This window comes from Mirounga leonina, unplaced genomic scaffold (assembly GCF_011800145.1).
Source record: "Mirounga leonina isolate KUSES-001 unplaced genomic scaffold, KU_Mleo_1.0 Mir_454, whole genome shotgun sequence".
NCBI classification, from domain to species: Eukaryota; Metazoa; Chordata; class Mammalia; order Carnivora; family Phocidae; genus Mirounga; species Mirounga leonina.
Genome location: NW_023270763.1, coordinates 13,310,221 through 13,336,136, shown reverse-complemented (window position 1 = coordinate 13,336,136; position 25,916 = coordinate 13,310,221). Strand labels below are relative to the sequence as shown.

The window sequence follows — 25,916 nt, the reverse complement described above, 5'->3', positions numbered from 1 at the left end:
GCTATCTCTGTTTCTGTCAAATAAATAAATAAAATCTTTAAAAAAAAACAAAAAACAAACACACACACACACAATGAATTAGAAGAGAATGGAATAAAAAGAAGAAGGACCTCATTGCACCTCACAAGGGTATTCAATCAAACCTGCTTCAGGCTTATGGTTTGTGGGGGTACTGCACGGTGACGTGCGTGGGAAAGGGGTGTGCGGGCCAGGGCTGTGCAGTCATGGGGTTCGCCCCTGCCTGGGGCATCAAGCACAGGGCCTTCCCTGGACACCCACTGTTCAGGCCCTGCCCTAGGGGACAGTAGAGAAGATGAGGCCTAAGGTCCCCCAGAACAGGAAGGGCTGAGGGGAAGCCTCCAGAAGGAGGGGTCAGTGTGAAATGAAGTGCTCGGGAGAGGCGTTCTGGAGGTGGCTGAGTCTGACCTTGCAGGTGGCTCAGATTCTGACCCCAGGGCCTTTTGGGGAGAGGGGAGAGATTCTGCCGACCAACAGAGAAGTTGCCAAGACGCACCGGGAGTGGGGCAAATGAAGGTTTAAAAAGGAACCCGAGGCCCAACATAGATACAGAATCCAAACAGAGCTTGAAGAGCCTTAAGTATCATCAGCCGACACATTCAAGTTACAGAAGAGGGAACAGAGGCCTGTCGGCCCCCCAGCCTGTGCCCGCCTGGGACATGAGTGTGGGCTCTGAAGGCTTCTGGTCTCGTGCTCTTCTGGGCCATGCCGTCTCCAAATGCAGGCTCAGAGGCTAAACTCCAGCTTGTGTCCCTCGGAGAGTCAGGGAGCGCTTTGGGTAGGAGAGTGGGTCGAGACCCCAGTGACCCTGCCCTAGCTCCCCTCCCCAGGCCGGGCAAGAAACACTGGGGCTGAGTCAGGAACCATGGAGCCACCAACCCACTCGGTTTTGGTCCCGCCAAATTCGGCAAGAATTTCTAGGACACTGTGATTGGGACTGAGTTTGCAAAAAAATAAGTAAGGTGACTTTGTCTTTTGTGTGGGCCGTTCTCTATCCAGTTTATACTTTCTACTGGCTCTGGGCCCGCACTCCCCCCAACTTGAGTCAAGCTGGGGTACACTGGGCTCACAACCTGCATGTCTTTAGGCCTCGCTATGTTCAGAAGGTTTCATTTTATACGTTAAGAAATGGTTCCAGAGAGGCTGTGATTTGGGGTCACTGCGAGCGGAAGGCCCAGGGGCGGCTGCAGGGCTCCCTGACTCCTCGTCCAAGCTCCTTAGTGGAAGCTTTCAGCAGCTGGAAGGTGAGATGCTACACCCTTGCTTTGAACTTGCCTGAAGGCCAAAGTTAGGCCGGCCAGCAGGTCACAGTGTGGGACTGTTTGAGGATGCGATTTCCTATCCAATAAAAAGCCCTATTCTACTAAAAGAGAACTTCCCAATGTCCAAGAAATCGCTCCGAACTTTATAGGACAATATGATGGGAAGTTTACAAAGAGAACGTGCAAGAGCCCACGTCACTTTTACTGCCCTGTTTTCCTTTGGCTGATTGATTCAATGCCGTGGAGGCCTCGTGGGGTCTTCGGCGTGGACCCATGCTCCCAAGAAGGTCTTGAACACCCCCGCCACAGAGCCAAATCCCGTCCCACGCGGCTTCTTATGCTAGGAACGCATGCAACATCAACAGTCACATCTGATTTCCTCTCCTCCACCTTGATTGAGGCAGAAGGAAGATAAACAGGGAACGCTGTTGAGAATATCCATCCAAAATGGTAATTATTGCATCATTATATTCGCTACTTTACTTGTCATGTACCATTAGAAGGGTACCAAGATCACTGTCAGTCAAAGGCGGTGGAGATAATTAGAGTGTCTATAGGTTAGCAGGAAATCAAATTGGTGCTAGTCCCCATCAATGCCGGGATGCTGAACGTAATTAGAGGGAAAATATGCAAAGGTGATGAAGAGAGCCCCAGGGATTCGATACCATGACTGATTTTTAGAGTTTGACTCTTCTACGTTCTGACATTGCAGATGGGCCGGGCATGGTGCACAGTGAGTGCGAGGCAGGGAGGCCTGCCAGGCTCGCACATCAAGATGCCGCAGAGTTTGGGGCGGGTGTGGGGCAGGGTCCCGAGAACTGCCTGATTTGGGAGAACACTGTTTGTCGTGTTTTCCAATCCACTCGTTTTTCTCCCAGTTATGTTCTCCGGTCTGGCAGACGGGTGTTAACGGGAGAGCAGAGCCGAGAAGTGGGTCTCTATGGCTCTGCCCACCATCGGCTTTCCAGGCCTGCAAGCCTGGGTCCCTTGACCAGCACGGTCTCCCCGTGCCCCGCCGCCCCCCGTGTGGGGGAGTCCACGACGCTCCCCGGCCACAAACGCCGAGCCCACGTTGCTGGTCACTTCTGCGTCTAAGCCCCGGACAGCAGCTGTCTGCATCCTGCTAACCTGGGCCGCTTCCGTGCCTTCCCCGAAAGAGAACAAACGCCAAATCCAAACAAGTCTCATCCAAACAGCAATTTCATGAGGTCGACACAAGAAAAATGAACAGTTTTTTACATCTTGAAAAAACAAAACAGATTTTAGAGGACGGGGCGGGGTGGGGGGCAGTCACGTCTGCAAACCGAGGGGGGAGAGGCCAGGTCATTCAATGAGACACAGAGAAAAGCAGAGACAGGAAGAAAATACTGGGAAGGTCTGGAAGTAACATACAACTGACCGAGTCCACAGACTGAAACGCCAAGGAACGAGCAAGCAAAGACTGTCGTCAAAGGCCCCGAAATCAGATGTGTCATCAGCGCGGATGAAGTGAATTGCGGAGCTCTGAGGCGGGCCTGTCCCCCCCCCCCGCCACGCCCCCCCATCACCTGCAAGATCCACAAGTCCCTTCCCGTGACTGAACAGTGTTTTGCTTAGACCATCCCAGAAATAAAAAAACGAAAAGAACGTTAAGATTCACAACTGATGGTGCGGGGCACAAAGGTTTACAGAAACTAATCGGCGGGTCGCTAACCGCGTTAGGTAGGGCAACCGGCCCCCGCAGGTCAGCCTGGCGTCCTCGCTCGGGCTGGGTTCAAGACGTGTCTTTCCGAGAGCCCGGTCTTGCAAGTGTGGCTTCTTCCCTAAGGTAATGATGGCCATCTCACACACACAAGCAGCTGGAAGCTTGGTTCACATTTTTTAATAACATGGCACAGTTTACATTACACAAGAAGGCTCCACCGATGAGAACATGCTGAAGAGTCAGTCGGTTTTCACGTGTCTTTTCACATAGGGTCTAGAAAGGACTTTATTACATACAGGATAAACAGCAAAAAGGTCTGTATAGAACAATCTCTTTACAATACTGAAAACTACCACTACAGTTCCAGTGTTCATATCCCTCGGATTTTTTTTTTTTCTTTTTAAGTTGTTGTCTTTAAAAAAAAAAAAAACAAAAAAACAAAAAAACCAAACAAACAAAAACAAAACGAAACAAAACAAAATAACCACTGCACAACATCTGGAGTTCACAAAATCTGAAGCTCACCACTAAACCTTCAGTTTACTACTAAAATAGATCTCTCTGCTTATTAGAAACAATGGTCTGTAGTTAACTTTTTTTTTCTTTTTTGCAAAAACAGGATAACAACATCAGATAGCACTTTAATATACTAGAAGACCCAATGGAACTAATTTTATTTCATACATATATTTTACAGTCCAGTAGACAAGATATAGTGTTATTTCTCTGCTAGTAAAGTCATATTCTCTCCAAATATGTAGACAAGAGGCTTAATGTATTATAAAAGTATTATGAAGACACATTAAGGTTGATGTGAACTTAAAAATCACACGCACACACAAGACTTTGTCTCCGCCGCTGTTCGCCCGCTGGGACTCTCCATGGTGGCGCCCCATCGACCTGTTGCGGCTCTTCCCAGACTTTCTTACCAATGGGAGCCCAGCAAGCCACATGAGCAGATGCACCACCTTCGATCCGCCAGTTACCGAGGACAGTGAAAAACATATCCATCATCTGAGAAAACGCGAAGCTTTCTTTCAGGATTTGTTTGGGTGTAACCACCTCTCGTTACCAAACGAGGAGGGTGTGTACAGACAGGGACTAGGACGCAATAAAAAAAAAAGCATGGCTCCCACATGAGGTGTGTGTGAAATCACGTGACTGATGGTGACGAGATGCTTGGCGGCCTGTGTGTCCCCTGATTTTGGCATCTGACAACTCCCATCCTCCCCTGGCACTGGCTGTCCTGCCCTTGGTCTCCCCCCCTCCCCTCCCCACCCCACCCCCCACCACCGTGACCCACAAGCGACAACTTCGGAAGCCAAGTTTTCAGCCTGGGGTCCGATTTGCAAAATAGGAGGTTCCTCCGTTTGAAAAAACAAGCAAGGAAAACAGAGTCATATCACATAAGCGCTTGTTCAGGGAAAATATGACCTTAAGTATGTTGTAAATGGATTTGAAAAGGCTCCTTTGAGTCAGGAGGGCTTTCGAGAGAAGCCCTAACATTCATTGCATAGTTGAAGGGTTTAGCTGTCTAGAACGATATATGGGAACACAGCCGCAGCCGACCGCGCTCACTCATATTAAGTTTGCAAATAGCACATTTTAAGAAGTATTAATGTATTATGTTACTTACTCTTTATCTATTTACATTTGTACAAAGTAAAGCTTTCATCTTACCCTTTGCATATATGAACCATTAGCTCACGAAGCAATGTTTTTTTTTGTTTGTTTTGTTTTTTTTTTACATAACTATGTACACGGCCTTGCCCTCTTTCCGAAGGAGCCCCGCACGCTGCCTCATGTGCACCTGCTGTTGCTTTCTCCCCAGTTACCGCCGCGTCGGTGTGTGTCTGTCATCTTCACTGTTTTGGTTCAAATCAAAAAAGTTTTATACGAGAAACCAAAAGAGTTGGGGACATGAGAACATAGGACTTGGCTAAAAGATGTGAAAAATTTCAACATATAATATACAAAAACCATTTCAAAATCTGCACTGAGTCTATACATTTTTTACAAGGGGAGGAGGCAGGGGCGCGTGGCCCCCAGTCTGTGGTAGTGGTCCGTTCTCTCTCTCTCTCTCTCAAGTCTGCGTCGTGTTGGTGTAGAGCTTCTCCTTCCTCTCTCGGGTCCTTCTCTCCTTACCGAGCTTCAATATCCTTCAGAGTGTGGGAAGGAGGCCTCTCCCTCATCTCTGCTGACAGAGGAGTAGTCCTTCGGGGCGAGACGGGGCGGCCCCCCAGCGTGGAGATGAGCGGCGGGGGTGCGCTGAGCGCGGCCGTCGGAGGGGTCTTGTTGAGCAGTCCGTTCTGGTGCCCCGCTGTGGGGCTGATCCGGGGGTAGTGCATGCTGGGGAGCCCTGGGGTGATGAGGCTGGGGTGCGGCAGGTGGCCGTCCAGGGAGGCGGGGTGCACCGAGTGGAGCCGCGTGTGCTCATAGTCTTCTCTGAGCATGTGCAAGCGCTCCCGCTCGTCCAGGTGCGCCCCGCGCTCGTGTTCCCGCCGAGGGTCCACGGACAGAGGGTGGTGGTGGTGGTGGTGGTGATGGTTGTAATCATGAGGCTCCCTGTCCCTGAAGGAGCGATCGGCTTCATACAGCCGGGGAGTTGAGAGACGGTGGAGAGGGTCGTTCCTTAGCAGGAAGTCCCTGCCCAGCGGGTCTCTCCGGTGAATGTCAAGTTCTCGGTAGGGATCCCTCAAAGGGTCCCGTATGGGGTCCCAATGGAAAGAAGGGTACGGGAACCGCTCTCCGCCCGGGATGGGACTGATGCCCATGAAAGGAGTCATCATGCGAGTCCTGTCCAGGCTGCTGATGCTGTTCATGGGGTGAATGCCCGTCACCCCCACCGTCATGGGCATCGATGCCAGGGGCCCCGGGTGCACACTGGACGAGGAGTTTGGAGGAGGCGCCTCCGAAGACCGGTGGGTCTGTGGGGCCTCCGGAGGCAGGTCGTGGTCTTCTTTGCGCTCCTCCTTCACCTTGACCTCCGAGCTCTTCTTGGGGTTCTCGTAGGCCGGCTCGCTCTTGCGCGGCTCGGCCTCGCGGCTCGAGGTGCTGTTGGGCCTGCCGCTCTCCACGACGGGGGTCCGCACGTAGGGCGATGGCACCCGGGCCAGCTGCTTGGCCTCTTCGCCCACGGCTCGCCCCTCGTGGCCGTGGCCGTCCTTCTCGGGCAGGTGGCCCTCCTTCGCCTTGTGCTCGTCGGCGGTCAGGTCCTTGCGGGATTCCGAGTGGTCTCTCTCCCTCTCTTTGGATTTGTCTTTCTCGCGAGCCTCAGTGTTCAAATGACCCCTGATCTGTTCAGTGGAGCTACGGTTATGTCCCAGGGTGCTCACCGGGAGGATAGGTGCTGGTGAAGGGTGGCTGGAGTGTCTTTTCTCAACGCTTTCCCTGAGGAAGAGAGAGAGAGAGAGAGGGAAACAGAGAAGCAAGTGAAATGGGGCTGCCGGCCTGGCGAGGGGCTGCCAATGAAATGGTGGTGTGAGAAGGACGGGCTCGGGTCTGGCTCCCGGGGTCACCGAGGCCGCCGGATGGGCCCTTCATACGGCAGAGCCAGCCACCCTGAGCCTATTCACCTCGATTTTAGAGGAAGCTCTACAGGGGTGAAGTGCTAGGGGTGAGGGGAGCGGGAGGGCCTGAGCGGGAAATAATTCTCTGTATGTAAGATCCACACGCCTCCATCAAGGCCACAGATGAAGAGCTTTCGGCAAGTGGACGTGGACCAACGTGGTCAGTAACGGTGATGTGGCGATACAGCCCGCCTGTCTAGGATCCTAGGATCATTTCGTGTTAAGAAGAAGGCCTGAGCGGCCTGAACACGAAGACGACCTTTCTTCCACCTTCGTGATAGCCGAGACACGGGGAGGAAGGGTCTGACGTGAACATGATGGGAGCTTCAATCTCCGGACACCAGGACGAGCGACGCGTCTCAGATTCAGAGCATCCTCCGAAGTGCAGCACGTGAGGGGGCTCTGAAGGGAAACCACAAGTGCAGGGCTCGTGGGTGGCAAACAGGGCTTCTACCTCAGGAAGGACAAGAAGGCCGTAATCCGAGAAGATAGAGGAAAGACAGTAGGAAAAGGGGGGTCCCAAGGCCTCAGGGGACAAATGGAGAACAATTTTAAGAGAATCTGGGAATGGAAATGTGGAAGAAGAATCTTAGGGGCCTGTTTGGGATGGGGGCTGAAGGGTCTGGGGCAGAAGATGCCGAGCACGGAATGACCGCAAGGCAGAGACGGGGCCGAGGTGAGGAGCAAGGCGCCTGGTTGGCTTGGCAGCTCACAAGGTGAGGGTGGCCGCGGCGAGAGAATCAAGGAGGGCTCCCCTACAAATCTGGTTTCTAGCCAACACGCAAGGCTAGGAAGAGGAGCATCTTCAAAAAGTACGAATAAGAAAGAGTGTGTTTTATTAAGTTTCTGGACTTGACTCCAAAGGCCATTTTGACTCCACGAAGAAAGATGTGAAAAGGTCTGCTGCCACATCGTCTTCTCGTCAGTGACGGGCTGACCAGAGAAAGCTCCCGGTCCAGGCTAGGCCCGCCTCACTGTGGTGGTTTACCACAGAGAGCTGAACGACATTAAGTGGTCCTCCCACTGGCTAAGAGTTTTAACATACTGTCTTGAAGGAAAAATGTGTCTTTTTCTTCTACAAGAGAGCAATCAGTTAGAACGATGACCTACGAGGAATACATACTAATCGGACACATTCAGCGTCTGAGAAGTTGGAACTCTTTTAAATCACGCCCCATACACAGTAAAGAAAAATGAAAGATGTGGCTCGTGTTTGAGACCTAAGTACCCAAGGAGAGCGTTATTAGGGATTTTCTGTCAAACGTGTCTTTTCTTTCCCCTGCTTAGCAGTTTGTTCAAAAGGAAAATCGCCTACAGAAAGAAAACAGAAAGGGATACTTGCTTAAGAATGCCTGTGACATTCTTCAGAGAAAATAAGACATTTTCCTCTTTAAGGCGATTCTTTTTATAGGCATGGGTTACCAAGTACAGAGCTAAAAAAATGGTTAGTCAAATTAATTTACCCACTGGCAAAACAGAAACCCACACCAGAAATGCTTGCTGACGCTCTTCTGCATCTAGGTTAGCAAAATTTTATTTGTCATCTGTGAGCCCAGGATTGGAGTTTGAACAAAATTTGAGAAAAATATGATGAGACAATGCAAACGTGACTTTCTAAAAGCAAACAAAAAGAAAAAGAGAGAGAGAGAGAGACAGAGGAAAAAAAAAACAACCTATGGATGATTTAATGGACTGCACGAACTTGAAAGCAAATATGGTATTGATTCATGCTGTGTGTGTTTGGTCCAGAGCTCCACCTCGCTGTCTCGGAGAGAAAGATTTATACTGGGATACACTAATGTTTGCAGGGCCTTCCGAGGTTCTAAGGGCGGATGTGCGTCTGGTCGGGAAGTTCTCGCTGCGCTGTGATTATAGCCCTGCGGTGGGGTGCACTAGGGGGCCGAGGGGGGTGCTCTCGGGGACTGCGGGGCCGGCCCGGGCCGAGCGAGAAGCGGAGGCCACAGGGCCAGCCGGAGCACGAGGCTGGGACGGGGCGGGGGGACGGCCGTCCTGGGCACACAGCGGGCTCCCCCAGTGGGACTCGAGAACGGGTTCTTTCCGTACCTTTCTTTGTCATCTTTACTAACAGATGAGTCTCGTTTATCTACATCTCTATCTCTGTCATGAGCTGCAGCGGACGCGCTACGCTCCAGCTCCCCTGGCTTCAGCCAGGGCGGAGGGGTCGGGAACGACGGAGGCGTTCGGTGTAGCCGGTTCCAGGGTTCGTGAGGGTTGCTAAAGTTCTGCACACTGGGGCCATCCTTGTGGCCGAACATTGAGTTGGGTGCTGAAATGGTGAAGTGGAGAACAAAAAGGTTTAAGAGAAATTATATAATCTGCCGTAATGAAGGTACTTACCAAAAAACTTTTAACAGCACTCAGAGTTAAAATGAATACATATTATGGGGAGCTGGAAAAGGAAAGGAGATTAACAGATTCATTAGAGGAGTGCTCGTCCTACACTGGAGAGGTAGCTCACAGCTTTCGTTCTTTAACCAAAGGCGATGGGGCGGGAGGGGAGGAGTCAAGAGGAAGGGGACCAGACAGGTGTCAAGAGCGCCTGATCGAACACGTCTGGTGCATGCAGAAGCCCCCAGCATGCAGAAGGGGGTACTCTCGGGGGCTGACTCGGATGAACAATGCTCGTTGCGGAGGTGCGTTCAAGCTCATCCTCGACCCACAACCCCACTAACGGGACTGCCACTCTTCCCACAGCGTTAGCAGACGCAAAGAGGTGTCATCAAGCCTGGACGTGGCCTTGACCTGAGCAGACAGGTAAGGTCTCCGCGCAGGACGGGACTGGGAGGGCACACTCAGGGCTGCATTGTAGGCCTCCAGTGCCCGGAGACCATGATACATGGACGGCATGAGAGAAAACGGGTTGAGCAGTGACTCAAAAATGAGCAGGTGTTACACCTCTTTTCCCACTCGAGGTACTTTTTAGTAGAAAATGACACGATCCTCCCAGAATATGGAGTACGAAACGCTGCCCACTCTTGGCTAGCCTCAGCCCGGGACTGTTTTCCTGCTATTTCTGGTTGCGTTTTCTCAGGGCCACGAGTACCAAAAGTGAGGTAAATGTAACAGTGGTTTCCCCTTCCACTGGGAGCTGTGGCTAAAGTCCTGGAGGGCAGGGCTGGGATATGGAGGAGACTGAGCTTAAGCGACTTCATGGAGTTCCATCAGTGACATCACCTCTCCCGACGCTCAGTAACGCACAGCAAGAGCGGGCTTCCCTTGAAACACCGCCATCCACGTCAATGCACCCTTCCCCCTGACTTCACTGCCGAGGCCTGCTTCTCCGGATATAACCTAATCTGTTTCCCGCGAGGACAGTTTCCTTTTAGCTAGAAAGGTCTTGAGCCATAGACAGATCAGAGGAGACACACAGTCCGAGGCAGATTTTTAAAAAGTAAGAGGTACTCACTAACTGAAGGATTTCCGAGTCCCCCGAAGGCATTGCCACCAACAGCTGCGAGGCCAGTGAACGTAGACGGACGGTTAAAAGGCTCTGCGAACAGATCGGAAAGAAGGAAACGGTTGCAGGACTGGGCTGAGTGAGGAGCGTGAGCGCTTCCTGGGAGTGGGAAGGCGATGTGGGAGCCCTGCCCTCTCTACACTCGGACCCGAACCATCCCTGATCGTGCAGAAGGTCTCACTGCGCCCGGGTCTGGGCACTGGATTGGCAAAATATTTACAGGCGCTGTTTTTCCAGAAGTGTGTATTTTGCCCCACTCCTCTTGTGCTGGGGTGGGGAGCATTGCTCAAGCCCTCCTGTCCTGTCCTCCCGCTTTGGGGAAAGCACCCTGTAGGCTCTATGAGAACAAATCGGAGGACATCTTCAACTACGTCTCCCAGTGATGAAACTGTGAGGGCGCATCTGTGAAGACCCCGGTTGTCATGTGTACCGTTGCCCACACCTGCCTGTATACTCGAAAAAAATATCCAAAGAACAGAGGCCACAAATAAAGCATGTATCCTTGCTAGGAAAGACAGATTCACAGTGAAACGTGAGGGGATTACGAAACAGCACGTAATGTCTCCTTGTAACGTCATCTTGCCTTTCCTTCCACCTCCCAGAGGTGGACAGGGGGCGAGAGTTCACCATCTTGCCCCAGTGGGCAGGAACAGGCTACTGTACATGCGGACCCCCGGGGGTACCGGGGCATGGCTCCTTCCCACTGTGCCATCAGTCACCTCAGACGGGATCACGACTGAGCACACGTCCACTACTTTAAGACTGTGGTGTAAGAGGTGCTGGAATCCCGAGGATGGATGGCAGGCGTTCAAACTCCCACGAATGCCATTATCACCCTAAGTAACCACTGAGGTGTCTAGGACGACAGCCAACTCGCCAGGAAGCGTGGCAAACCAAGGTTGTTCTGAGACACACGTGTCATTTCCCCTCACCGATGGCAACTTACCCAGGTGAGCGGCAGGGTTAAGGAAGTTGCTGTGATGGGGGGGTGGCCCAAAATGGGTCCCGGTTGGGTGTGCAGCACCTAGAAAGTCAAACATGACAGAATCAGACTTCCCAGAAAGCCAACTCCTATCACGCAATTGGCTCCTAGCTACCTGAGGGTCCCATGAGAAAATGGGAGTGAATACGTTAAAATAAGGACATGGCTGAAGTCCACCCAGGCAACTCGCCGGGAGACGACATGTTTTCTGTTAGGTAGCAGAAAAGAAGGGATGCCCTTCTTCCAAGTGGGGCTGGCCACCACCCAAAAGAAGTTATTCCTTTGAAAAGACATGGACACACAGTATTCGAAGCATGGAGAAATATTGCAAGGGGGGTGGGCGGGGTCAGGGGTGATTCTGTAACCAAGTAAGTTGGAGGATCAAACACCAAGGCACAAAGTGTCAAGCAAGGTTCTTCACTTCCTGGAGCTGTTAGTACGATCCCAGGCTCACTCGTTCTCTGAAAGGGGGCATTTGGCCACGGGATACTTTCTTCACAGAGCGTGTCGGGGGGCAAGTCTTTCACTTTGAGAAACACTGATCTGGAAACTATATTTTATAATCCTGGGCTCAGGAGCGGCTGTCCCACAGTGGTACGTCTGGGTGGCCTGGCTCTGGGCCCTGCGGAGCCCCTTCCCCGAGGAGCGTGTTGGTTGTTGTGGGCCCGTCTGGAAGGCCTGGCCCTGCGAGACCCGGGACCGTGCACCGCATCAGGTTACGGGCGATCAAGTCCTCCAAGCAGCTCTCCAGCTTCGGTGCCAGGACAAGCCACTTGATTCCTACATTTGTGGACACCGACAATCTGCTAACGGACTCTATCTGCCCGAAGGGGACCTCAGTTCAAGGTCAGTGGTCTTCTTTCCTTTGGTTTCCCCGTCATCCACATCTCCTCCACTGTTTCATATGCTGCCTTAAACATGTATTTCTTTTTTTTTTAATTTTTTTTTTTTTAAGATTTTTTAAATTTATTTGTGAGACAGAGAATGAGAGACAGAGAGCCTGAGAGGGGGGAGGGTCAGAGGGAGAAGCAGACTCCCTGCTGAGCAGGGAGCCCGATGTGGGACTCGATCCCGGGACTCCAGGATCATGGCCTGAGCCGAAGGCAGTCGCTTAACCAATTGAGCCACCCAGGCGCCCAAACAACATGTATTTCTTTAAGGAGCCACATCATCCTTGTCCTGGAAGAAGGTGGGAAAGGAGAGAGGGAAAGAAGGAGAGAGACAGGGTACGCGCCTGGGAAGCAGGATGATACTCGTTAAGAGCCGAGGGCGTCCAGCTGGCTTGTTACGGTGCAGCCGATGAGGGGGAGACGTGCTGTTGGGGTGGCAGGCTCGGCTCTGGAGACCAGACCGGCCAGGCTCACCTGACATAACCTCTCCTGAGCTGATGTCAGGCATGAATTCCCAACAGGAAGCTGAAGAGTGGCTGAACTGAACATGTGTGTGTGTGAATTATACACACCAGTTCAAAGTTTCACCAAATTACCATGGGGGCAAAATCCAATAGTGCTTAGACTGAAAAAGATGACCTTCCGGAATGGATGTATACACGGGGCCTCAATGAACTGACTAATAACTCCTAATAACTACCAATGAACTGGTCCTCTTGCATTTTGGCTAAGCTCCTATAAACAAGTATAAATTCCCTCAGGAAAGCAGATTAAATGGAGGAGTGTGTTCCCCCCCCGGCCCTGACACCCTACGAACTCAATTTATGTTCTGGATTGCTGTTTCCTGCACCCCAAGGCCTTTGTGGGGCCTCGGGTGTGGAGGAAGCCGCAGAGCCCGGGAGGGTATCTGTCACAGCTGCGCACTCTCCGAATCGGAAGGCATCCGAGGACAGGAGTTACCTCTTCGGCCCTAAACGGTGGCTTCGCCCAGGCGGTGCCGAAAGCTACTCCATCTCTACCCAGAGAACACAGCCCAGCATATTCATTAGGTGTTAACAGTGCTGCCAGCTAAATAAAAATCTGGCCGCACACTGTGTAGTACAAGCTAATTAATGCTTCGATGAAGATCGGAGCTTTGCTCAGCCCCGCGCCCCCAGGGGTGCCTTGCAGTTCCAGAATTATTGAAGCAAAAGAAGCCAATTCATCCGCTTGGCTCAAACGGAAGCCAGGGAGAAATCTCTCTATTTCTCTCCAAAAATTGCTCTTCACATAGCTCCGTCTCAGAGCCTAGGTGCCATGGTAACAAAGCTTTCAAATACGTCCCTAGACAGAACTGACAGAGAAAAACCTGAGACCTTAGCAAATTCCATCCACCCTCAAGGGTGATTCACTTGCTTTGGCAACAAGGCCCATCATAATGATGATTTCCTGCAATGGGGGAGCCTCCCTCTTTCTGAATGGAAGAGCCTTAGGTCAACCAAGAATGAGTCTTGGGTAAAAGCCTGGGAAGGCAGCAGGCAGGATGGATGTGAAACTTGTTCCCTAAGGACCAGAAACAGGGAGCCCTGTGCATTTTTATGTCCAGAAGAATAAATTCTACTTAGCATGGTGGGTACGTAGTTACGAAGCTTACGAGCTCAGTGTCGCCATTAACAAGTATTGAGGCCAAGGAGCTTCAGGACTGAATGAGAGGGAACCTCGGATACCAAGAGGAGAGCTCTCGCTTCCTGAGAGTCCTCATGGCCACTGTCCCTTGTGTGTATGCACCTGGAGTGGAAAGGGGTCACCCCGACTCCCAGTCCCCATGGCCCCCGCTCTGGCATATTTATGAGGCGTTCGGGAGATTAACGAACAGACCACGTAGGTATCTAGACCCTGTCCTGCAAATTTTCTGCATCACTACAACCAGCCAGGGAACAGCACTATGTTCCGTAGCAGAGAAAACCAGCCACCCACGGGCTGACCCTCCCCATCACAGACCATACCACCAGCAGCCCTCTTAATTCTGATTTCTTCATCCTCAGACTCTTAGAAAAACAGCACGACCGAGCATCATGGTGCAGAGAGCGACTGAGCGCTCTGTGGGCACGAACCGTAAGGACAAGCACATCCTTGTACAATCCCTGGCACTGTTTGCTATCGATGTGCCCTTGTAAGCTTTCTGATCTTCTTCAATAGCGTTTGACATGCTTGTGAGTTATACTGGTTTAATATAGAAGCAAATAATGAGCCGAAGCAGTATGAATCCCCGAAGAGAGAGATGATCTTTTTTCTTTCTTTAATGAAAGAGGGCATATCAGTGAAGAAGGGTCCATCTCCCTAGATGTACTAATGTTGCCTTGCAGGCTGGCATAAACTGCGTTTTTGTTTTTTTAAGGGAGGGATTGAGCGGCGGGCCCAGAGCACAAACGTCATTTATTTGGCTACCTGCGAACTCAATTTCTCAGCTCTTTCCTGGCGCTCGGAACTCACCAGCAGCAGAGAACAAAGTTGAAGGCCGGGCCAGGTCATGGGGGTGGTGGATGGCTCCATAGAGGCTGGGGCCCGGGGGGCGGCTCAGGAACTCGGGTTTCAATCCGAAGTCCAGCTTATGTGGGTCTGACTGCATCTGTTTCTAAAGCAGCAAGGGGAAGAAGAAAAGATGAAACCCCAAGAGGAATGGCAGCAAAGAAAGATACCAATGAAGAGGCAGAGACCGCTGGAGGAGACTCTCTGAATGGTGCTCTCGGGCTCCGCGCCGGAGTCAGGTTCAAGTTTACAGGTGCTGTGAGAAGAGCGATCAACACAGCATCTCACCCTCACACGCCAGAACAGCAGGTCAACCCACGCGGGGCCAGCGGGGCCTGCCACTGGACGGTACCTGCGTCTTTGAGGTTGTACGGCTTGAGGAATGAAACCACATCCGATTTATTCAAACTGCCACCGCTCCGAAGTAGTTTATTATTTGCTGTAAAGGCCCATTTTGGCAGGTTTTTAAATGATAGTATTTTAAAGCCCATTTTATTAGGAATTCTGCATGAATAATCTGCTGTGTAAATTAATTGTTAATGACTCTTTGCTGTACTCTAATAGATCACAGTACATTAGTAACTGGAAGTGATGAAGAAATATTTGCATGCCTACAAGCTAATGTTCAAATGATCATTGTTACATCTTAAAAAAAAAAGGAATGCCAAAAAAAACCAGAAACAAAGTAGGGATATTCATTTAATGCACGGGGGTCTGTTCCCTGCCTCTGCCCCGTGACTTCCCGAGGAAGAGATCATCGGCCCAGCCCAGTGAGCCAACGAGAACTTCTCTTGCTTTGAATGCTTGGCATCAGCGGCCATTGCTCTATTTTCGTCCATTCATATATATATATATATATATATATCCCCCCTCAAGCTACTCTCCGTTCACCTTCCTCGAAGGCTATACAGACTAGCTCGTAATTTCCTCCCTTCCTTACCCTGGCGTCATTCTTGAGGCCAGCAGCCCTCTCGAACGAACATGGATGCCCCACGTTAACTCTCAGGCACCTTCTCTCTGAATCTCATGCCTCCCCAGACTAAGCTTCCCTTCCCTTGCCACCACCTCTCCGCCTACCGGGCTCCCATCCTTCACGGCCCTTCGCCTGTTTCTGACTCACTCCTCCAATCTCTTAGCTTTGACTGATGTTTATAGTCCCTTTGGGCTCACGCCACCTCAAACTCCCTCATGTCTGCCCTAAACACATCCCTGTCCCACTCTGTACAAGGAAGTCAGCAAGGAGACAATCTGAGCTAGCTTGTGTGAGCGTCAGAGACAAGAGAAGTCTGCCATTCCCTCATTGCTGAAGGCCGCCATCCCGCTCATCCAACCATACCCATTCAAAACAAAACCAGCCTGATCACTCCAAGCTGGAAGCGATACCCCTTGGAAGCAGACGGCACCGTTCACGGTTTTTTACGCGCACACAGATATGCTCACTACTGAAAGCTAAGCAGCTAGACGCCAGGACAGATGAGTGCCCTCTGAGCCTGGTACAGTAAGTAATCTGCAGGTCGTAGGCTCCTTCAAGAAATACTTGGGAGGAGGGGCACTAAAAGAATGAGGAAATGAACATTACAGAGAAAGGGGACAATGCAATTTCTGCTCAAATCCACAGGGAAGCCGCTCGTCCGAGCTCCACTATAAAGTAATAGCCAAACCCCAAACCGAAGCTTCTAATTCACTATAAATCTATAAAAATCTTTTGAGTGCCTCTTTCAGTTTGGTTGCCAAATTATTTAGCACTAACACCGCACAGTTCCATTAACCACAACTTAGGTCCATGAAGCAAAAGGGAGCTCGGGATTACAAAGAGTTTGCTGGGAAGGCAGGATGAGCAGCTATCTCGTGTGCAAGAGGTCTTCCTAATTGAGTTGAGATAGTGAAACTTTTCGTCACTGGGGACACCTTCATGGAAAAGACGTTGCTAAAGTGGCACATACAACATCCTTCACCGCTTTTAAGCAAAAGAGCTACAAGGAGGACGTGTCTTACCTACCGATCTGCCAACCGCATCATCCAGAACAAAAAGTGAATTGGACTTAAGCGTCAAAATCTAGTTAGCCTCCCGAGCACACATATTTGCTCACGAAGCTAAACCATGAGGTTTCTAATTAAACCTCGCCTACCAATAAAGTAAAAGTGAACAACACTCACTGATGGGATGTTAGGAGAAAGAGCAGGTTACTTGGCACCAAAGCAAAATATCTTAGTGACCTCATTTACTGAGGCTGGCTTTTTAACTTTCCACTAGGTTGGTTTTTAATTATTTTCTTAAGATTTTCTTTATTTAGTTGAGAGAGAGTGCAGGAACATGAGTGGGGGGCGGGGCAGAGGGAGAGGGAGAAGCAGACCCCCTGCTGAGCAGGGCGCGGACGTAGGGCTCCATCCAGGACCCTGGGATCACGACCTGAGCTGAAGGCAGACGCTTAACAGACTGAGCCACCCAGGCGCCCCTTACTTAAGAGGTTGTTGTTTTTTTTTTTTTTTAAATTATGTAATCATTAAAAAACGAAACGTTTCTGGGATGACTAGCTCTCACTTATTGGCTTCTTTTCTTAAGCTCATGATGGCTCCCAAATGCTGTTAGCACTAAATGCTTGTTTGTGAAAAAAATGGATGAACTTACTGGAATTACTTGATTGGTTGTTTTCTCCCATTTTTCTTGGCATGGTTACCCAGACGGTAAAATCTGGACTGACCAAAGTAACTGACTTTGGTCCCTAAGTCAACCAGTGATGCCTTATCTGGTCACCTACAGAAGGCTCTTGACCTATTCCCTGCTGTGTCACAAATGCCTGGTAAAGCACAGACCGTATTCATCTGTATGATGAAAATCAGACAGAAGTTTAAGCAAAATAATCTGTGGACAGATAGGGTTAACGGGTCAGAGTGGTTCTGGCAGGTACTGAGTGAACTCTAAGCTCTGTCACTGTCATCGAGACGACTAACGCCAGGTATTGAAAGGTCACTATGACATTACTTCTAGAAGAGATTTCTTCATAATATGCATTGCTGATGGAAGTTCAGTAACATCACATAGGGTCAGCTTTTCAAAGTCATACAGTGAAAAGAACGTACCAATTCTTACAGAAATGACAACTTTCATGTATAGTTCTTCCCAGATACTATGCATTTTCCAAAAAAACACTTGGTTGCTATGATTAGATTCTCAACCCCCCCCCCCCCCGGATTTAATCTATGTTTAAGCTCTTTGGATCACTACAATAACAAAACCGTCTAAAAATTTAAAACATCAGAGAGTTATCAGTTTATTTCTGTTTTGTAATTTTGTGGGTGGTTTCCCTAATTAATACTACGGTTTCCCAATAGTGTTTCCAAGAGAGACTGGACCCTTCTTGCCAGAGGGTCTTTAGAAGCTGTCTGAATGCCTCCTCTGTCCGTGGCTCACACACCCGCAGGCCCTGTCTCCCCCTCCCGCCGCCGGACAAGGACCACGAGACTGACCTTGACTTTCTGTTGGTGGTGGTAGATCTGCCAGGCGATGTGAACATGCATAGCACACCACTTCCCTGGTTTCTGGAACAAGAAAGAGCACCGCGGTCAGAAGGAGGACCTTGCAGAGAAAACCATCTCCAACTTCTCTGAAGCTTTTCAGCGGCTTTGGGCGGCAGAGGCTCTTTTTCATGGAACACGAGTGCTCAGTGCCCCCCAAGCCGGCTCCACCCCTCCTCCACGGAGCCCGAGCCGGTGGTCACTGCTCCCCAAATCCTACTTGACCGGGACCTCCCCGGTTACCAGGGACAAGATGGCAAAAGCCTGAGCCTCACTTTGTGTCTTTCTTTTCTGGTGGCAGCTGGCAGGCCTGGGAGAGTGGGAGGCCCTACTCAACGCAGGCGGCCACGCTAGGATGCAAATCGGCTGTTCAGAAGAGCTAATTAGTGAGTGCCTGTGAACCGGTTCAAAACAAGAGAGGCTACAGAAGACCCTGTGTAACCTCCCCCCAACGCTGTTTCGTCCTCACCCCCCGAGTGGAACAAAGAAATTCACATTTTTACTGGAGCCCAGTTCCCACAGGAGCTCCGCTAAGAGTCAATGAGCCATTCGTGTTGGTGGGCGCCGTTCGTTCCCAAGCGAAGAAAGAACAAAGGAGAGCGCTCATTCCTGCCCACGCTCTGGGCCTCTGCAGTCATCACGCCTGCGAGCGGATCAACCCGTGTCTCTCGTGGTCCGGGCGCGTCTTGCTCTCGGGGCAGAGGAGTAACTGAGTGTGCCATCTCACCACCCGGAATGGGGAGACCCCCTCTTTCCAGTCCATTTGTATTCTTGCTGCGTAACCTACTCATCCGCTCCAAACGTGTGCTCGGTAACTACAGGATGCGTGAGAAGAAACACTGCCCCAGTCCTACATCGACAAAGGGCAGATGCTTCTGGTTTCTACGTTAAGGAGCTGTTTGTGAAACACACTTAAGTCCAAGTCTGGCTCAGTTCTCTTGTAATGAAATTATGGGTCATCTGAAATCACCTACATGATAACACAGTCCTCCTTTGATTCTCTTTGGAGAAATGGAATGATCTGATTATACGTGCCAGACATGGGATCAGGAGAGCAGGAAATCTCTCCATCCATCTTCCAACCGACCATCCATCTTTCACATCCCCCCCCCAAGTAAGTCAGTCATCTCTTGGCCACTCTCCAGACCACTCAAGACGTTAACAAACTAATGCCTAGAGTAGCCCACTTCTGTACCAGGGGAACAGGTTGGATGGCTGTGAAGGTCAACACTACTTACTGGAGAATGAGGCAGCCACCAGCCAAGATAAATATATATATATATATGTGCATATATATATCTGCTAGGTGCAGAAGAGACAGGAGAACTCGGTGAAATCCCAATTTCTGCCCATAGCGTCAGTCCTCCTCCATATATCCCCCTACTCTCAAGCCTTTTAGCAGCACTGCCAACAAGAAACTCTGTCTCATATGAATGTTTTATGTTTGCTTTCCCTCAGTGGCCTGGCTTCCTCCAACACTCCAAGCAACACAATTTCGGCCATTTTCAATCACACCACCTGAAAAACCCAGCCACCGCCATCCCAACGTTTCATTTCAGCATTTCTATGGCTTGTTTCCTTGGAATGGATTTGTATTTTTAACCCACAGGGAGTCAAAAAGAGGTTGCAAAACAGTTCTAGAAGGCGCTTTCTTACCCTTAACATAGGTCTGAAAGGATCTGTCAACTGTGAAGAGAAAATGACAACTTGGTTACATGCCTGTCACTCAAACAATTGCTCTAATTAACAAATTTGTAGTGCTTCATTAGGAGGGGAAATTAAAATGTTAGAATTTTACTTTTAAATGAAGCCCTTTTAGAGAATAATTAACCCATTTTCACACTATCAAAAGTGCCAAGTGTCCCCTCCCCCACTTCACAAGCCTGGGTACATCCACACTGACAAGCCCCCGACCAAGTTTAATCAATAGCAATTTGCCCTCTGGCAACACGATTTGCTCACATTACGCATCTGAGGAGCTCCACTATCTCGAGCGGCCCTTCCCAACCCCACCGCACAGGTTCTAGGGCAGAACGGCCTCCGGACCGGAGACTTGTAAGGCTGGGTTCTACCAGGGACCCGGGGAGAACTAGGCTGTCTTTGCCAACACACTTAATTTGATGACTGCCCATTACTTACAGGTTATGAGATCTTTTTTAGACGTTCACTAACCATCAGACAAATACCTACGTAATTGAGTCATTTTAAACTTCTACCTACTCTGGTCCTCAATTTCTGACTGCCCTTACCCAGGGAAAAAGAAAATACTGTCAAAAGTAATCATTTGTCCACATTTACTACAAAGGCGAATGTAAGTAACAATCCACCGGACAAGACTATCTGTTATACTGTAGAACTTCCAATTCTTTTCCAAAGTCGGTAGAGGTGTGCATTATGAACGGATGACAGAAGGGAGATTCTGCTTAGATCACAGGAGGATGCTTCCCGCATTAAAAGTAGAGGGCCAGGAGCGCTGTGTGGTGACTTCCTGACCCCAGGAGAGCAGGGAGAGGGTCCTGTGACTTCCAGGAAGAAAAGCGCTTACAGCTTCTTCTGTGCGACAGAAATTTAAGGAGACATTGACAGACAAGATTGGTCGAACAGAAGCTACACAAGCTAAGAGTAAGAGTGTTCACTTCCTGGGCTTGGACCACAGGACATTTGTCTTCTCTCCCACTGGCGAGTCACTCCCTTTGTGTCATTTAGCCACAGTGGAGCAGGGGAGATTTTTGTTTTCTAAGCATGACTGGCATTTTCTTCCACGAACTAGAAGGGACAGCTAAAATAGCAGCAGAGCTAAAGCAGAAGTGCGCCCCGGGCTGGCTGTCCCCCGGAAACAAACATGCCCCTGGTGTTACCCGCGTCTGAGCCTGACTTTCTACGTACCCTCGGGTCCTTTTGGAGCAGAGTGTGTGGGACTGTCCCGGGTCGAGCAGCAACATCGATAGGGTTGGATGTCTACAAATTAATCAGACCACAGCTTAGGAGGCACGGAACACATGACCCGAAAAGCAAGATCCTTCTTTCGTTCTAAATTACAGAAGTCAAACGTTGATTCTGTTTGTTTGTTTGTTTGTTTGATTCTGGAATACAAGAGTTGACAGGTGCGTACTCCCCAGGGATCACACATGCTCTTCAGGAGGCCCTGTTCCCTCTGTCCTCAAGAGACCCTGACCAGAGTCTACCCTGTCTAGGAAAGGCATCAGAAAGCAGAGAGGGGGACCATGCCACATCTGACTGTAATAAAAACCAAAGGCCCGGAAAAAAAAAAGGGGGTAAGAACACACGAAAGCACTGCCCCCAAATCCCCATCTCCTTCCAAGTCACGGATGGCCCTGTCATGGCGTTTTTGCTTTATCACCGAGCATTCTAAGAGATGCTTGAGTGAACATCACGGCAATGTGCTGTATCAGGTGCCTCTCATCAGAATCACTGAAAGTGTTTTGCAGACGTTAAGCGAACTCTAAATTTTAACTGGCAGACAATAACAGGGAATTACGCTCAGTAATTACTCATTAGCAGTGGTGGAAATGGGACAAGAGGACCTAATTTAGGGACCGCACAGACCTACTATTAAATGATTTCTACAGGGATACTGCTGCTTCGTCTGTCCTCTGCCGCCACCATTCTTAAATGTCATTCATAACAGTAACCTTATCTACCGGCTTTTGTCCTTTGAATTGATGGCAACAACAGGAAGCCTACTTCCGGCGCACGCGGTCCTTACTTTCTAGTGGATGAAAGGATTCAGAACGTTTTTCACCTGGTATTTTATTTAAGAAATCACAACTTCTGTGACTCCCCTCACCCCAGGAAGTGAACGCATGTGGGAAAAGAGCTCAAGTTTAGGCACAAAGCTTGCCTATATAAGAAGAAGGAAAAAAAAAAAAAAAAGAATGGAAGAAAGAAAAGCAATCAGCGGCTGTACAACTAACAATTAAGCTGGAGTTGTTAACAGCCTGATTTGCATACATATGAAGAACTCCGCTAATGAACTGCAATCTACATATTCAATCAGTAAGATGGCCTGGAAAGGCCTATTTCAACACCAAGAGAGACACTTTCTTGCCCAGATGTAGATTTCTGTGTGATTGGATAATTGTGAGTGAGGGAAATAGTCTAATTTATTAAATGACCTAGCTGTCTGTTTGGGGAGGCACCAGAGATTCGGTGCAACCCAGAGGGGACAGACCAGGGTGGGAGGGAGGAGTGAACAGAAGCAGACCGGGGGGAGGGGTTGAAAAATCACCACTGGTTCATCCGAGATAGGAGGGGTCGCCCATGGCCATCATTAAAGCCCCGGGTAGAGATAACCTGGCCTATAAACTACAGTTCCGAGCAGGTAAATGTCATTTCTAAGGTGTAGCTGGTCCCCCAAGGCTTTTAAATTTCTTTTCCAATGTCTAGCTTTGAGGCAACATGCCTTTGGAAATGCAAAATGCACTCATTCTGGGTGACTGGCCCCAAGCTGGTGTTTTTTCTCTTAGAAATGAGTTGGGGGGGGGGAAAAAAAGCGAAGAAAACCCAAATCACACAGAGCAAAATTTCCTACTTTAAAAATCTGAGAACGGTTACTAACGTAACTACATTTTACTTTTGTATAAAAATAAAGTAAGGGCTATAAGAGAGTCACATAAAGGGAGGGTGTTCAGAGAATCACTCCTCAATATTGACCTTTGGAGACAACTCTAGCCCAAGCCGAGTAGAACACTGACTAGGTAGAAAAGGATTTAGTTATTGTGAAGGGCAAAAGGTTAATTTCACATTAGGCTGTAAGTCTTGACCTTGGCAAGTGTGACCGTGGCTGAGGGAGGACTGAGGCAGGGCAGGGGGCAACAGGGGTACATGAAAGGGTGGGTGGCTGCCCTCCACCTGCAGGCAGACCCCCTATTTGCAGACACACAAGGCTAAAGGAGCAGAATGGGGGAGATGAGCAGAAGCAACTTCCCTCACACAACCGGAAGGATGAAATTTTAGTTTAGTTTTAGCAAGGTTCTATTCCTTGCTATTCAAATCAATAAAGGCTCAGCTATGCATCTCTGCTAATAATATATACCGCAAGGACAAGTTGGTGCACACGAATCTGACATTTCATACATTTCCCGGCCAGAAGCTTTTGTCCACAATACTGGTGGAAAAAAAATACATATATGTCTTCTGTATATCTTAAAGATTACAGGAAATCCTAGCTCAACTGAGATTACATGGGTAGTACAGATTGAAAATTAAATTCGGGCTGAGGTTTAAAACTCAAGGGGCTAGCAAAAAAAAAACAAAAACAAAAAACAACTCTCCCTCTAATCCCGATGGTCACTTTGGATTAGAAAAATTAGCCACTGGCAGGTGAGAGGCTGTAGAACCCACCCGGCCCCCTCGCCTGAGGCTCTGCTTGTAAAGATGCCTGTGTGTTTTCAGTCAGGTTGCTTACCTTCGGCTGAAATGCTCCTTGTAGTGAACCAAAAGGGCCAGTGGGTGGAATCATAGGGGGGATGCCCGATACTGCAGGAGGGTAGGAATGGAAGAGCTGTGACCAAAGATGGGGAGGGGAGAAAAAGATTTTAGTAGGAGGCAAACGATATATTCCAGTTCCCTTCCCATCGAACGACATCCACATTAGCAAGCCAGGAAACACCAGTTTGATGCTATTAGTCAAGAAGCCATGATGAAATGATCACACAGATGTGCCATGAATGCTTAACTTAAAAAGTTAAAAGTAGTTCAGAATCAATCAGCCAACAAATGATGTCCCAAATGAGGATATCATTAGAAAGGGAGCTTTTCTAATTATTAATTGTTAAATCAGATAGAAAACCTAAATGCCTTGAGATTTTAATGCGCATCAAAAACAGGAGGGGATGCTGAGCCAAATAAGATGCCTGGAAAATTACAAGTTAATTAGAAAAAGGAAAAAAATTAAAAAAAGAAAAATTAAGAAAAAAGGAAGAAAAAGAAGCAAGTCTTATGAGTTCCAGGATTTTATACCATTAAAACTCAATTAGTACTTTTAGATTTTTAATAGTTTGAGGAAATGAGAAAATATTCACAATCCTTGCTTCATTAGGTTGTTCCAGAAGTGGTGGTTTCAGAGGACAATTTAATTGTCTCGTCTCAAATGATGACAAATATTTGTGGGAGGGTAAGATAAAATGACTGTATACGCTCCCAATGAAGCTGTTTTCTTCTGGAAGATGGACAAGCTCACTGGGGGCTGCTCAAGCCCAAGCCCTTGACGGGTCTGACCACTCAGTGAAGGGGGAAGAATGATTCTGAATTAAGAATATGAATTTTCTGGAATTAACCAGTTTACAGGGGACACGATGGAGGAAAGAAATATACGGCCATACTGAAGACAAGGCAAACACAGTTCTTCCTCCTCCTAAAACTCGAATATTTCTGAGATCCCACTGCTCTGGTTCCATTCACTTTGATCAAACCACCATGCGGACACTACGTCACCCCCCTTTACGGTTGCGTAATATGTCGAAAATACAATAATAACTCAAGCTTTTCTGCATAATGACTTTACGTTAGCTATTTCTAGGTAAGGGCTGAAATGCCCATTTCATAATCCTGTTTTCAGAGCACGTCCTTTTCTGTTGGTCTTTATTTCATTTTGCTCCCTCCAATGATGCAGCAAAGTTTTTCAGACTAATTGATATTGAACTAAATCCACTTAAACAGTGATTGCAAGCCAAGTGCCCTCATTTAAAACTACTTTTAAGTCTAAAATTGTGTTTCAGATACTTGAGTGCACTGCATCTTAATTCCCCTTATAACGTCCTAATCCCCAGAGCGGGAGAGACTAAGTACTTCACATATTATCCACTATAACTAATAAAACGAAATAACTCTCCCACAGTACACTGTATGAAGCAGAGTAATTAAATACATGCCACACTAAAACACACTCAAATTTCTATTACTCTGCCTCCAGGTGGGGAATATTTCCTTTAATGTTTTCAATAAAAAATTAGATATTTTCACCATTTTCCTTTTGCTGTAGTCCATTACTGACCCTCTTAGAATACAGCTAACTATCCCCCCCCCCACTTGACGAAAAATCTTTAGTACCTAAGTAATAAAACATAAACCTGGCAAAAATTCAGGCCTCTCGGCTTATTCTCCATCTTAAATCTAGGACCCTCTGTGGAATAAGCTTATAAAAAAGCACTACGATGCATTTTGTCCTAGGGAGTAAATCTGAGCCACCTGTTGAGCATGCTGAACTTTCTCTAGGAATGACTTTGTTAGCTGGTCCTTAATTTAAATCAGCGAATACTGACGAAGGGCAGAAATTTGATGATCATCAAGGATGACACCATTCACGGGACATCCCTAAAGAGGAGACCCACGGGTTTACTGGATTTTGCACGTCCACTTAAAAAATGCTCTTGTGGGGTGGCCTGGGTGGCTCAGTGGGTTAAGCGTCTGACTCTTGGTTTCAGCTCAGGTCATGATCTCGGGGTCCTGGGATCAAGCCCTGTGTAGGGCTCTGTGCTCAGCAAGGAGTCTGCTTGTCTCCCTCTCCCCCTCCCCCTGCTTGCTCTCTCTCGCTCTTAAATAAATATTTTAAAAACAAATAAATAAAATAAATAAAAAGTGCTTTTGTATCACAGCTGAGCAAAAAGTGTCAGAACAATGTGGGGGCCCAGGCACTTGGATCTACTTTCCTCTTCATGAGGAGGCTTCCTCACGTTATATCTGCATGTCTCTGGAGGAACTCATTCTTCATTATTTCTGCTATTTTGTAGTCTTGACTTCTCAGCTACACTCCGGACTAAGATAGTGTCTAATGATCTGGTTCAAAATATGGATGAATTCACAGGCTTTGCTGACCTGAGGAGCACTTCTTTCCAAGCAAGCATAGTTGAATATGGTGGACCAACATGGTTACAAGCACTTATTAATTTTTCTTTCTGGTGTCAATTAAAAAAATAAAAATAACCACTGAGCAAAGAGACTTGCAAAATTTCAGGTAAACACGATGCAGTATTCACTCCATAATCAAA

General features: G+C 48.6%; 1 protein-coding gene across 2 annotated transcripts in view; it reads right to left on the bottom strand.

The window, feature by feature from the left end:
• Positions 1 to 3,125: 3,125 nt before the first annotated feature.
• Positions 3,126 to 25,916, bottom strand: part of AUTS2 (activator of transcription and developmental regulator AUTS2) — a 1,121,250-nt gene continuing 1,098,459 nt past the window's right edge. For both annotated transcript variants that reach the window (XM_034988711.1, XM_034988712.1), the window contains exons 11-19: positions 23,336 to 23,431; positions 20,794 to 20,865; positions 19,564 to 19,593; positions 17,860 to 17,931; positions 14,356 to 14,497; positions 10,958 to 11,035; positions 9,961 to 10,044; positions 8,598 to 8,820; positions 3,126 to 6,354 (exon numbers count right to left, since the gene is read on the bottom strand). In XM_034988711.1, coding sequence (XP_034844602.1) covers positions 5,106 to 6,354; positions 8,598 to 8,820; positions 9,961 to 10,044; positions 10,958 to 11,035; positions 14,356 to 14,497; positions 17,860 to 17,931; positions 19,564 to 19,593; positions 20,794 to 20,865; positions 23,336 to 23,431 — 2,046 coding nt within the window. In that variant the 3' untranslated portion in view covers positions 3,126 to 5,105. The remainder of the gene's footprint in view (positions 6,355 to 8,597; positions 8,821 to 9,960; positions 10,045 to 10,957; positions 11,036 to 14,355; positions 14,498 to 17,859; positions 17,932 to 19,563; positions 19,594 to 20,793; positions 20,866 to 23,335; positions 23,432 to 25,916) is intronic.